Source organism: Falco peregrinus, chromosome 6 (assembly GCF_023634155.1).
Source record: "Falco peregrinus isolate bFalPer1 chromosome 6, bFalPer1.pri, whole genome shotgun sequence".
Lineage (NCBI taxonomy): Eukaryota > Metazoa > Chordata > Aves > Falconiformes > Falconidae > Falco > Falco peregrinus.
The window spans coordinates 36150488-36164558 of NC_073726.1; the positions used below are offsets into that span (position 1 = coordinate 36150488).

General features: G+C 35.6%; 1 protein-coding gene across 9 annotated transcripts in view; it reads right to left on the reverse strand.

The window, feature by feature from the left end:
• The window catches only part of CNOT2 (CCR4-NOT transcription complex subunit 2), a 91502-nt gene that overhangs the window by 2730 nt on the left and 74701 nt on the right, over window positions 1–14071 (reverse strand). For all 9 annotated transcript variants that reach the window (XM_055807371.1, XM_055807372.1, XM_055807373.1 and 6 more), the window contains 7 exons: window positions 11688–11812; window positions 9993–10113; window positions 9723–9879; window positions 5931–5992; window positions 5785–5834; window positions 4824–4924; window positions 4110–4254 (listed from right to left, as the gene is read on the reverse strand). In XM_055807371.1, coding sequence (XP_055663346.1) covers window positions 4110–4254; window positions 4824–4924; window positions 5785–5834; window positions 5931–5992; window positions 9723–9879; window positions 9993–10113; window positions 11688–11812 — 761 coding nt within the window. The remainder of the gene's footprint in view (window positions 1–4109; window positions 4255–4823; window positions 4925–5784; window positions 5835–5930; window positions 5993–9722; window positions 9880–9992; window positions 10114–11687; window positions 11813–14071) is intronic.

A 14071-nucleotide genomic window follows, 5' to 3' on the forward strand; every position in this document is an offset into this window, starting at 1 on the left:
ACTCCAACCAAGGTGTTTTGTTTGGTTGTTTCTTTTTTATTTGGTTGGCTTGGTTTTGTGTTGTGGGGTTTTTTTCCCCTATTTTAGTGGTGTGTTGGTTAGTTTGGGCTTTTTTAGGTTGTATATACAAGTCAACTGTTTTTGGCATTCCTCATTAACACTGCATGGCCAGGTGGTGTATGCTCTCTTTTGTGCAGACACATGCACATGTGCTGATACTGAAGAGATGCCTGCTCCCTCCTCTTGTCAGAAGCAAGACCAAGGTGTACTAATCCACACAGGTATTTTGGTGTCAAAGGCTGGTTTAGTTCGGGTGGATCTTCAGTAATTCTGAAGTAATTTTATAATAGAAAAAAATACCAAACTTCTCTTCCATTCATGGCTGTCAAAGTTTCCGTTCTGCATGTAATTGTGGCAAGGATCTGCAGATTACTATCCGTCTATGGCCAGCTTCAGTCAGTCTCCTGAACCTCTGCAAGCTTTGAAATGCCTTTGAAATTACCTACAGAAAACGGCAACTTAAACTGGTAAAACAGCATCAGTGGCCTGAGGAGGCCTTTCCAAACTTCAGGTGGTTGCGTGCCTCTATCGGCAGTAGCAGCTGTGAGCAAGGTGTGTGCCTCAAAGATGCTCAGTAGCTTGAGCAGTCCTTCATGTGTCACAAATCACAAGGCCCTCATTTAGAAGAAATGTGAATCCCTACCAAATTGTCTTTAGAAGCGAGTTTACACTTCAAACTGTCATCGATTTTTAAAATAAGCAGGCCTAAATCAGCCTTTTTTGTTTTGCATCCCAGTGTCAGCAATACTCACGTCCAATATCCAGTAGTGTATAAGAACACCTAAAGTTATATCTGACAATACCAGAAAAAGAACTCAATTGACCAAATATTTTTGAAAACTAAAAGGCAATTATTTATTACATATAGAAAAATAATTGTATTACAGGTATACTTTTTGTTTTTATTTTTTGATTCCAGGGGCCACTGTAGTATAGGATGTGAACAGTAGCACTGACGTTTTTAAATATAAACTGATACAAATAAAACGTGAAAAGCCATTTATCCATTGACAAGTATCTGTTAAATAGTTTTATTTTCCATATGGAAGAAATTACTAAAAACTAAATACCTTTTATTAACCAAGAATAACGAATACTAAATGTACGCAGAAACTTAAAGCACATGTGCAACACTGAATAAGTCATTCTATGCAAAGAAATCAATCACTTCTCATGTCATTCTGAAAACTTATTTTGATGGTAAAGTTACATGAGCCTGCACATGTACAAACAATAATGGGTAAGAATACTAAAGACAGAAAAGAATTGCTTAAGATGATCCATAACATTAACAGAGTAAAAACAAAACAAAAAGCAGAACAGGAAGTGTCCTGAGGACAAAATATTCTGGACTGTGTAAGTCCATCAAAGGAGACGGCAGAAATCCCATGGCTAGCTCAAAAACTCAAAATGGGACCAGAAAAGCAGCATTTATACTGGCTTAAAGATGGATGTAAAGACTCAGAATTAAATTAGGGGCTAAATTAAGATGCTATGGCACATCTCTAATAAAGGAACAAATTTAACTTTCTAACGATTTCTAACAATGGAAAAGTATGTAAATCAATATTGACCTTAAAAGACTAGGGAGTAATTTCATATAGGCAGCAAGTCTTACAAGCAAATAAACACCTGGAAAATTAACCTTCTCTCCCATAGAGATTTCTACGTTTCATAACTACAAAATCAAAGTAAAAGGATTTTATAAACTTGTTCCTTAAATGGGTTTAATTCTCCTTACTTCTCAAATGAGAAATTCCAAACAGTTTACTTCAGACAATTTAAATTAAAATTCTCAGTAAATGTGCAATTGTAGAAAGCATTTTTGGTGTCATATCCGTTTCCCTTCCTCCTTCATGCCTCCTCAACAACAGTAAACCATATGGCCAAATCCTCAGTGAAAAACCAAGTGTCTTTAACCATACTATACTTTCCACATGCCCTAGAATGAAAAAAACATATATACAGACATATCTGCAGTCAGCATTTTCATGCATTTTCTTTTGCATTTCAGGCGAGTTTGAAGTTTATTGTCATTCATATTTTTTCACTATTTACTACCACGTATCAACATAGAATTAATATGATTTTATTTCTTAACAGTTTAGGAATTGACTCAGCAGTCAGGAAAAAACTCAGCAGTTTTTCTGCATTTCCTTCTCTGGTCTATTAGGAATACAAAAATAGAGCCTACAGCTTAATAAAAAAAAAAGATAAGTATGTTACTTGATCTTTTCTTGAAAAAAAATATGTTTTCAGTCTACTTTACTGAGCTTTGTTAAAACCAATCTAGGATGCTATCAAAAAAATCTGTTAAACCATGTCTGCTTTATGTTTTTACAAACTTAGTCTTAAGATTTAGTAATATTATCCAGAGTAAACAGTTCTATTTCCCCGTATCTATCCTAATGCAGTATAATTTAAAATAGACACAAATATATAAGCTCATAACGCACCATGTCTGCAAAGCATAACACATTAAAATATGTGCTGCCCTATATTTGAGCATACACACTAGAACAAGACAAATTTATAAAGTACCTTGAAAAACAGTTGCATTTGTACATAAGAGACAGTAATTTACCAGAAATAATTCTTGTCTGACTGCTTCAAAAAAGGACTAATAAACAGTTACGTGATGGCTATTGCAGCCTTCTAAGGAACTGATATTCCCAGCATTCACTAATAATGTAGCAGGTAGAGACTGAAATTTATCAAGTTCATTCTTTTTCCCCCACCTTCTAATATTTTAATTTCTTGAAACATAAATTAATACTTCTGTGTGTGTTAAAAAAGATTACTTGGCCATACTTTTATTTGGGTTCAAAGCAACGTGGAGTTACCAAATACTGCCATTCTTGTTATGGTAAGTCTGTGTTAGTCTTCCTCCAAGGAAATGTCACCTCCAGAAGTTAGTATCAGGAGGTAACAACATTCCCATCCAAGATGATACCTGACATACACTTGAGTTGCTATTTATCACACACAGAAACGTCACAGAACTATTTCTAGCAAGTGATTCCTTTTCCATGTAACAAAATAGCAACTCTCCCCCAAATCCTACCCTAGCTTCCTGTGATCAATACTCACCTTGCCTGCTATATTTTGCACAAAATTAAATAATAATTTCAAAACAATATTCCAGTTCCCAATTTTACATTAAGAAATACACAAGCCTAAAATAGAAGATGTTCTCTCTTTCTATGGACACTGAGGAGTGGGGAGGGCAGGGGTGTGTGTGTGTGTGTAGCAGACAAAGAGGGGAAGGGGGGGGGGAAATCACGTAAACTTACTGCTGCAAAACTTTAAAAAAGTGCAAATCTTTAGAAAATACTATCGTTCTACATACTAGCTACCAATTGCTTCTTGATGTTGGGGGAATTACTTTCAGGTAAATAAAGAGAAGAGAATCTGTGTAGACCTATGAGAAGTGGGAAGGGAAAAGACTATCTTTCTGATTTTTTTAATGCCTTGGCCTAGAATACAGAAAACAAGCATCATGAAAATATGCCGCCTCCCTAAAGAAGTGATTTCAAAGTACTCTGATGTTCTAACAACAACAGCACAACAAGTTCTGCTGTATGCTCAAGGAGAGAAAGTACCTGAAAAAACCAGAACAAAAAACTACTCCTCCCACCCATCCCACCCCCACTTTTAGTTCCAAGGTGAGATGTGGTAGGTCCCTAGTCATTCTAAAGCAAAATAGTATTTGCAAGCACTATTTCTAAAATGCCAAATAATGCTTTCTATTTTACAATTCTGTACATGAAAAAAAGGCTTTCAATTTTAATAAAATTCATAACACAAGTTCTACACCCTTGTACCTCCCAAAGAAAATTGGGAAGAGTGACACAGCTCCTCCTTTTCCACAAGAAAGCTAGTGTTTTAGGCAATGTTTATTCCCTCACACATCAGAAATTAAGATAATGAACTTAAACAATAGGAGGTTAACAAGTCTGAGATTTGGGGGGAAGAGGCTGGGTTTCACTTTTGTCCTAAAAATATATGGTTGACAAACTTAAAGAATCCACACAAGGGAAAAGAGATACCTTAGCTACTTTCCTCCAGTTAAGACAGTCAAAGAAGTAATATGTTCCCCTCTCGTACGTATTGGTTTTCATTGTCGGCTCCATGCCGGGTGCCCTGGTGATCCATACTCGTTCTTCTTTGTGGTATCTCCAATCCCGGTTAAATCTTCCATTTTTAATAGAAGGAAAAATAATTTTTAGTGTTAGTTATCTGAATTTCACTTAGAAAACTAAAATTTCAAGGGTTTCAATCAAAACTGTACATTGCATTCAAAATCAAACCAAAATTTCTAAGACATTATTATACCTGTGATCTCATACCTCTTCCATACAATTATTACACATCAAACTAATCACATATGAAACTTTAAGAAGTCTGGTAGGTTCAAACAACAAACTTTTTCATCACTAATTACCAGTTTTCATTTTGTTGAAGGTAAGTTAGATGTTTAATACCGACTAGCACCTGCTACTTTATCAGAGTGCTTCATAATAAAGCAAAATTCACGAGACAGACTTTTGATTTCCACTATGTGAATGAAAAAAAAGTACAAAATGGAACCAAGGTTGGAGGAGGTATTTGAAAAAAGGTTTCCGGCTTTAGATTGACTAAGCTTCTGTTTTCAGTATCTAACTTGTTGGGCTTCTTTGTTTTTTTGTTTTTTTTTTACATCTACTACTTCATTAGTGCAATAGATTAAATCATATAAGACTGACAAAATAGTTTGAACGTACAGCTCTACTGCTGCTAATAGCTGTAATACATCTCCTCCATTCATGTAATAGAGATAAAACAGGAGATCTTCTCCATATCGGCCAAGTTTTATTGCAGCCAGCTGAAAAAAGATTGAAGAAAATGAGGATGAAAAATCACAATAGATAAATGTGTTAAGACATACTATCCCACTTAAATAACACAAGGATACATCCAGAACGTGCTTCCATCCTAAGTGTGTTCCAAGTGATACTCTAATATAACAAGAGTAATAATTAATAAAAACAATCAATTTCTCTTCACTTTTAGTTAACCTTTCCAACTTAGAGGATACAACAGAAAAAGAAACAGAAGTAATGAATTGGTAAGACAGAATTTTGTCCCTGTACTAGTGTGTATCCTCATCTATCTACTTTTTTTTTAATTTAAAAAATACAAAACCAAGCCAACAAACTTTACATGTATTTGCTCACTTCACACTCTATTAAGAAACATTGCTAAAAATTCTTACAGTATTTCTAAATGATTGCTCTTACAGAACAATAGTTGAATGAAAATATAGCCAACAACAAAAAAACCACCCTATTCATGTAGATATGGAATGCAACAGATAAATGTGAAATTATCTTGAACTACAATTCTGAGCTTATCTCAAGAAGAAATAGCTCAATTTAATACGGCATGTGAATAGTACAGTATATAGACTATAAGTAACTTTTATTTTGCATGAAGGGCAAACTCTTAAAATCATAATGTGCTCTTTTGCTAATCATGCCTATTCTCAGTTTTATCTTCCCTTTCTGTTCCTAAGGTGGAATGAGTGCATGATGTGTCCAATTAGCCGGTTAACACACCACTGTTCCTAAAAAGATTAAGGACATCCATAAAATGCACTGATTTTGAACATTATCTATCTGAAAGAAAATTTAGAAAATTACTGGTAATAAGTTAACAAAAAAATACACACACACACGTACTCACCTTATCCCTAATGTGAATGTTAGTTAAGTATTCAGATGGAACATGGAAGTCTAAAAAAGAATCGGAATTGATGCAACTATTAAGACATGTAAATGAATATAATTTGCAAATATTACTATTGAATTAAATAGTTATTTCTCTCTTACCTATGTCTTGAGGTCGACAAGGTGACGATGCCCAGGGTGATGCAAATTTGGGATAAAGATTTCTAAAGAAAAAGAAAAGCACACATTTATCAAAATTAAACACAGAACCCAAACCAACCAACCAAAAAAACCTCCATAACCAACCTCACAAACCTAAAACCCACACCACACAACCAAAATCACTAGCTGGGGTGAGAAGGAAGGAAAAAAGGAAATTTCCAGCCCACTTTCCTAAAACAGTTGCATTTATTTTCTTTTTAACATGCAGAGTAAGACTGCATTTAAAGTGCCATGCGTCAAGATTTTCTTTTTTATCTATCATTCCTTCAACTTAAGTGCCAGGGAATCCAACCCTTTTCAGGGATCCAACCTTATACAGGGTTTCAATTTGTGTAGGAACAGCTGCCACAAGCCTGGTGGGTTCTGATTTATTAGCCTAGGATTTAAAAAGGGAGGAAAAGCTTACACTGGCAGATATCTTTTTTTTTTTTTTAAAAAAAAACAAAACAAAAAACAAAACACCTAACCAGTAAAGATTTTACTCTTCTACATTTCAGTGACAACTGAAACAAATTGAATTCCAACACGAACATAAAGTTATTACTATTTAATCTTTTTCTTTCATATAGATTTTGCTAAGTTACATTAAAAAAGGAGCCATTAGTTTAATAATGAGAAAATGATGGACCTTTCAAGTCTACTACAATGACTGACGTACCGAGGAATGAGTTTTCTAATTAACAGGTAAAGGGAAAAAAAGGACAAGCAAAATGTACTTTTGGCAGGTAGTTACAGCCTGCTTTAATAATTCAAGAGAGCATGACATTATGGCAAGTTTCGTAAATGAAACTTGAGTATGGTACACCCTTATCAAATCCTTGCTTCCTTCTTGTCAAAGACCTCATACTTACTATTAAAAAAATAAATAATTGAAAACCTATCAAATAACCTGAACACAACCAACTCCCAGTTGAGCTATATGGGAAAAAAACCAACACTGATCAAGTGGTGTCAATCTTACTCTAGACTAACTAATCTTACTGTTAGCAAAAACTTAAGCTTTAGAGCCTGAAGGAAGATCTCAGTGGCAAAATCTGCAAAAGTTGAAAATCGTGAAACCATTCCTTTAACTGAAAGCATGGATAGGCATCGTCCCAAGAAGAGGGGTGTCGTGTGCTCTAGAGTTTTGGTTTCCTAGGGCAAGGAATCCAGGATTTTATAGAGCCAGACTGCACCATTGCATGCAATAAAACCTGCAGAATTTGTGCACAGTGTTCCCTCTAAGATACAAATAAACCTCTTCTAATTTAACATTTTTCAAGGAGGTACTGGACTGCCTAGTCTATTTGATGACTATTTCAGAAAGCTTCAGAATGTGAACAGCTACATAATCACTACAGAATTAAATGAAGTAAGGCCATTTTTTTCCTTTTTGTTTATGTAGGTTTTTAAGTTGTCCTAAGGAATTAAAAGCGTATTTCTTAACAAACAAATACAGGACTGTACAGGCAATAGATAATCATTCTTTCAACAACTGAAAAATCTTAACCTACCTGCATAGAAAATCTATATAAAACCAGGAGTTAGAAGGGTTAATTCAAACCATTAGAGATATACACAAAATTCTAAAACTGTTTCTAAAAAGCACATTTATTGTGCTAAGTGTTTAAGTCACACAGGTATTTTTACCAGAGTACCTCACAGGGCAGAAAATTTTAGTTTTCCACAAGTGAAATGCTTTTAGTTTTTCAAACAACAATTCATAAAGCAAGCAAAGTATTGTTTAACCTAAGGCAAGATGGCAGGCCAGACTGAGGGCTGCACAGGCTGTTTGCAAAGCTTTTCTGTAGTATAAAGTAAAACTAACTTTATGATACAGAACTGTCTGGAATAAATATTAACCCTATCCTCTCCTTCAAAGACCCTAAATACCCTATATACAGTAATTAAACACTAAAAATGTTAGAAACCCAGCTATTTATAGCATAGCTGCTAAGGAAAAGCAGCAGCCTGCCAGGTATATAAACTGTTCATATAAACACACGCTCGTAATTTGGATGCTGTATTCAGTAGCTGCTAACACAGCTACAAGTCATCACAGCAAAGTATGTTTAGTACTCCTCTGCAATGAGGTACTGTGTAAACCTGTGAGGGTTTATGTAGACTTTCCAATAGGTATGTTAAGCTTAAGCTTTATGGCATTCATTAAAACTAACAAATAACACTGAATAATATATGAAATTGTATCACCAAAAGTAGTATCGCTACTGCTATTCTGCATGCCAACACCTAGAGAAAGTAGCTGTAGAACCAAATGATATAACCAGGTTCCACCTGTCTAGGAACAACTCAAGAATTCAGACACAGATGTACTTGATCAACCTCAAATTAAGTTTAAGCAGCCCCTACTAACAACAGCAAATTAAGTATTGCGTAGATCCAGGAGGCCAGTCTCCCAGTCAGTGCTGTAAGCTCTTGGACTACCAGGGAAAAGCAGGAACCTGTGGCCAGCGTTACTGCTCTTTACACATCCTCTTTATGTTGTGGGAGAAGGGGATGAGAACGGGATGGGAGTGGGGAAACTACTCGATTTAATGGACAAGTGACTTCTGAGACTAGCACTACACATGAATACAACACTACGTTAACGTAACATTCTGCAAATAACTACAGACATTTGACTTTGGACAATTGTTTTGAAATATTTCTACAAGTGCCGATGGCATAACAATTTGAAGAAGTTTGGATGCAAGCGCTATAGAAAGAATTTCTGGAAGTGGCAATTTCTAAAAAGTTAACATCTCTAAAGAAATGCATAAATTAATGCCAATTATTTCCAAAAAGAAAAGTCAGGAGCTATTTTTCTGTGCTTTCCCTCTCACCTTGATATCCACATGCATCAATGTACCCTGATTACATGCAGCTCCATATAAATTTGTGAAGCATGGAAACTGTGCCTGTGTATGCTGTTTAGTCTTTGTTTTGTTAATATATTATGTGGAAACCTTAAAATACATAAAGCTACTCTGTCAATAAGGCTAACTAACACTATGTAAACCTCTGCTGAAACAAAATGATTGGAGATTCTCAGCAGGAAAGTTGGAGTACCGGAAATTAAATTTCTTTCACAATTACAGTCACATAGAAGATACCTGTTTTGTCCAGTGATCTAGGTTCCTTCTGTAACTAGTGGAGAAAGAGAGGTACCCTGGGCTGGTGATTCACCTCACCTGTCCTAAGCACTTATTTAGCACAGCCACTAACTGCTTTTATCCCCACTGCCACTACAGGAAGCCTAGATGGCTAAACTTAGGTGAACTGAATAGCTAGAATTTAACTGTAAAGCTACAATTTCATTTAAATTAATCTTTGGTGCAGGCTAACACTGTAGATGCACTGTTCATTATTACATTAATATAGATTGAATTTCCCCCTCCCCCAAACTGCTGAGAGTTAAGTGCAGATATCCTCAAGGAATATTATTATATTTGAAAAATAACATACATGAAATTTATTAACCATACATTGTCAATTCCTTCAAGAAAGTCCTAAAGAAGTTAGGAGAATAAGAAAAACCACTAGGCTCACTGAAGCTTGCATAACAAGATCTCAGCACACCTTGAAGCACGATTCTCTTGTATGAAAATTTTATTTTACTGTCATTACATTTTCAAATTTTATGTGGCAAGATATCTTGTGGGTTTGGCAAGTCATGTGAGCTAAGTGAGCCTATTTTGAATGACAGCATAATAAATCCAAAACTCAAGATAGTACTAAAACCCAGAAACTTACTCAGGAGAGTTGAGATTGAGACCTAGTGTTGTTAAATCACTTCCTAATGCAAGATGTACCATTCCTGGATCTGTCTCTGCTGCCCTGATGAATGTTAACAAGCCAATCATTCCAAACTGGTCCGTCACCATCCCTTGAGGAATGTTGGTAACCCGACCTGGGCAAGAAGAACAGATTAATTTTCTCCTTTCAAGAAGTAGAGGAATCAACAAAGTGATCTAAATGACTGTCAAAACTTTTGAAGAAGAAAAAAAATGAGATTACACATACCATCAGGTAACACCTGGATCCCTTTTTTCTGCTGGTTGTTGTTTTGCGTAGTTGAACTTTTATCTCCAGGAAACTTGGGCCCATCTGTGCTGGATGATGTTTTGCCTGATGTACTCAAATTCTATTAAAAAATGATTTGCAGAGTTGGTAAGATGGAAACAAACCAAAATGGACAACCTTACCGATCATATCTTTCAGTCAAGTGCTCTAAAGCACTATGTCACGTCACTAATAAATGAGGCACTACAATGGAACCAAACTGAAGCTCTTGAGTTCTTGACAAACCTTATGTAATAATTACCCCTTCCTAAAGTATACCTGTCATACAGTAAGAGCTATTAACGAGACAGCAGCTTGTAGTTTAGAAGGATAAGAAAATATTTCACACCTGAGTTTGAATACACAATGGATATCCTAAGTGCCTGTGACTAGAGGATATTCTGGACTCATTACTTCATGTGTTTTTCCCCACACAACACTCCACGATGCAGCAACAGATAATAACTCAAGCCAATTTCAAGTGCAAGCAACTTACAGTTGGCACATTTGCAACTATCAGGAAAGAGATGTAAACACTATGCCTGGCAAGCAAACTGCGATTGCGCTCCAGCCCATATACTAACAAAAGATATCTTCCACAACTAATACTTCTTACTCTTTATAATTTTTAAAACACATCTGCAGTAACACAATGTGATCATGTTTGCTCCCTCCTTCCTTACTGCTTTCAATGCTAACTGTATCAGAACATTTTCCACATGATAAAGCTGGCCACAATATCTGGAGGCTAGGCTTCCCCCATGCCTTTTTTGAACAGTTGTATTTTCCAGTTTTCACATGAGATTGTAGTCACATCTACTACTTACTCATCAGTATTTATACCACACTGATTAGCTTACGTTTTGTAATTACACATAATAAAACAATCAGAAACTAGATAGAACGTTTTGTCAAATACTATAGGAAACTCTTCTCTGCCATCCGTATTTTTATTCACCTTTCATTTGTAATAAAAAAGCAAACTTACAAAACTTTTAGAGTACACAACAAAAAAAAATCCCATGACCTTATGATCTAAGCTACATAACACATAATTACAACAATACTTAAGACACAATGTATTGCACTAGTCTACAATATACCCATGAATGCAATGGTGTCTATTAAAAGAGTTTATTCCTTGTGATTTCATTTCCCCATCAAGAATTTTACCTTGAAGTGATATTGTACCACCTAACTTCTAAAGGATTTGACATCTTTGGAGAAAGATGTTATAATGTGTAAATTGCTAGTACTTATGAGAGGCACCAACAGCGAAAAATGAGCTGGAATTGGTAGAAAAAGAAATTATGAATTGCAAAACTTGAAAATATGTATCAATACTCAACTTTTTAGGTGTTATTCAAGTTCTTCCCTGGACCTCCCCCAAACACAAAAAGATACACAGGAGTCACATCAAATTAAGAAAGCAACGTCACAGTGACTGTTGGGACTAAAAAACTTCCTGAGAAATTCCATTTACACAGTTATATATGAAATGCTGCTTATGCAAAATTTAGAGGGTCAAATTTGAAAACTGTATATTACAAATACAGTCACTTCCCATTTTAAAACATAATCATCAAAAGAAATATGAACACTCAAAATAAAAGAAGATTCAACATTACAGATTTAACAATACAGATTATTACTTACAGATTTATTGTCATCATTACTCGATGTTGGGTCTTTGTAGCTGGAGCCTGGTAATGCTGGAAAATCTTCATTGTGTATTGAAAAGTCCTGGGACTGCTCACTTGCTGGTTTTGTTACCATTCCAACTATCATAAAAATGAAAGCAGGAACAACATTAAATGACTGCTAAGTAAAGGGTTTTCTGCTGTTGATGTTGTTTACTGCCCATTTGTACTATGTGCAAGCTGTACACCAGAACTTACTTCCAAAAAACAAGTAAACCAAAACAAAGCGTATTCATTTAAAACATCCACACATATTAAAGTCTCTTACTTAAGTGTGAGCTGAGAAACACTCAGTGTTAAATTCATACACACATCCACTGCTTTAAGAATGAATCCCAGCACTTTTACCAGGAACAGTACCTGTTTTGCACATCTAAATAATCAAATAATCTTTACAGGCATGATTAAAATGTTATTTAAGGAAATCCACTGATGAAAGAAGGGTGTACTGCTTATAAGATTGCAATACGTTTTTCCTCCTCCCCTAATTGCACGAGGAATCTCTCAGCATAAGCTCTTTAGAAGCATGTATTCTTAAAGGATGCCCAGCTAACTTGCAACAGAACATTATCACCAATGAAATACTTGCCTGTGACATAAGAACAACTCCTACTTTCAGTATGAAAACTGAAAGCATTTAGCCTACAACTCTCACTGCTCTGACCCCAATTTAAAAAAAGTAGGCCAGTCACATTGGAACATGGATTCTGACTACTGAAAAGCAACATTTGTATTTGGTTTTTTTTGAATGCCAGTAAAAAAAAAAAACCACACCAAAACTCAAAACAAACAAACAAAAACAACCAAAGAAAAGCCCCCACCCTCCCACCCACCAGCAAACAATCTTTGCTGAGAGACAGAGAAGTAATACAGTGATTTGGTTGCAAACAACACTGCACTAGAGGAACAAAAGGAAAAAAGAAGTCTAGGCCTGTTTTTCGAAGATCCTTGATAAATGTATAGGATCCAAAATGATTCAGTAGGTGACTGTATTTGACTTTCTCTAGTATTCTGAAGTTAGAAATCAAAGTTCCTCTATTTAACTAAAAAGCACTGAGTTTATCTTGTTTCTGCTGTCCATCCTTTTCATCCAGAGTCATTACAATTTCTTCTGCAGGATGAACAAAATTGATCATGAATTAAATATGTTGTGTACTCTCATTCTATCTACAAGTTTTTGAAGTCTATTTTCCTGAATAAATGAAGCATCAAGGAAGTACATCTCTGCTCAGTTTCAGACTTTTTCTTGACTACAACCAAAACTGTTCCCCACTTTTTGTTGCTGAAGACAGTGTCCAGTGTATCTCATATCCCCATTTCCTGATTGTTTCTACCACCATACCCATCCCCTGCATTAAGCAGATGCTCAAGACAACTCTTCAGATGGAGAAATGTCTTTCCTGGTTCACCACATGGTTGTGTGAACAGCTGTGTTAGCACCAAAATGGGGAAATGGTGTAAGCATGGGAACAGTTACAGACTGTTTTTTAATGTGGCACTGCTGCTGAATGTTGAACTCCAGCTCCATGCTGGAAGTATGTCTCTGTGGATCTTCTTCCTACCTTCTATCAATTTCCTATGTAATGGCTTCTCCTTCAGACAGACAAAAACCTCACGTAAACCACAAGCTGTTTTAGTTCTCCACTCTCAGTGTGACTTTTCAGTGCCTTTATTTGGGGAAGTGACTTTTCCCTGTGTTTAGCACTTCAGTTTAACTTGTTTAGCAATTTCTCTCAACTATCTTAAGCAGAGAGTCCTGGTTATGCCTAATCCACGAGGCTACCTTCTCTTGATAATGCAGTATCTGTTATTTTTCTCCAATTAAAGTTGGAGATCTCTCTGAAAAATACTAGCTTGTTATAGTTAGAAAACACTGGGTTATTTTTGGTTGGGAATTTCACAAGTGTCACAAAAATAACTCCAGGTTACAAAAGCACTTTTTCAGAGTAGCTGATGCAACATGCATGACAAAAATCTACTATAGCAGTAACAAATCCCACTAACCAACCAACAAGTATTGTGCCTCACACTAAGCTTACCTCAACTTTTTCCAGACCCAAATAAGATTTCTATCTACCATTTTTTTAAGCTGTTCAGCAAGAATTATGTAAGACACAGATTTTGAATCTGACTGATAATAGTTGATGCTTACAGGTTATTTTTTGAAATCTCACATTCATCGTAAGAGCAACAAGTGAACAGTACTACAAGTACTACCAATAAACAGAGAAAACATACAGTATGTTTACAGCTGCTGACTTCTTACACAGTAACACCTCTAGTAATCAAATATTATTTCCAAAATTTACTACTCAGGCCTTGACAGTTCTTGTATACGTG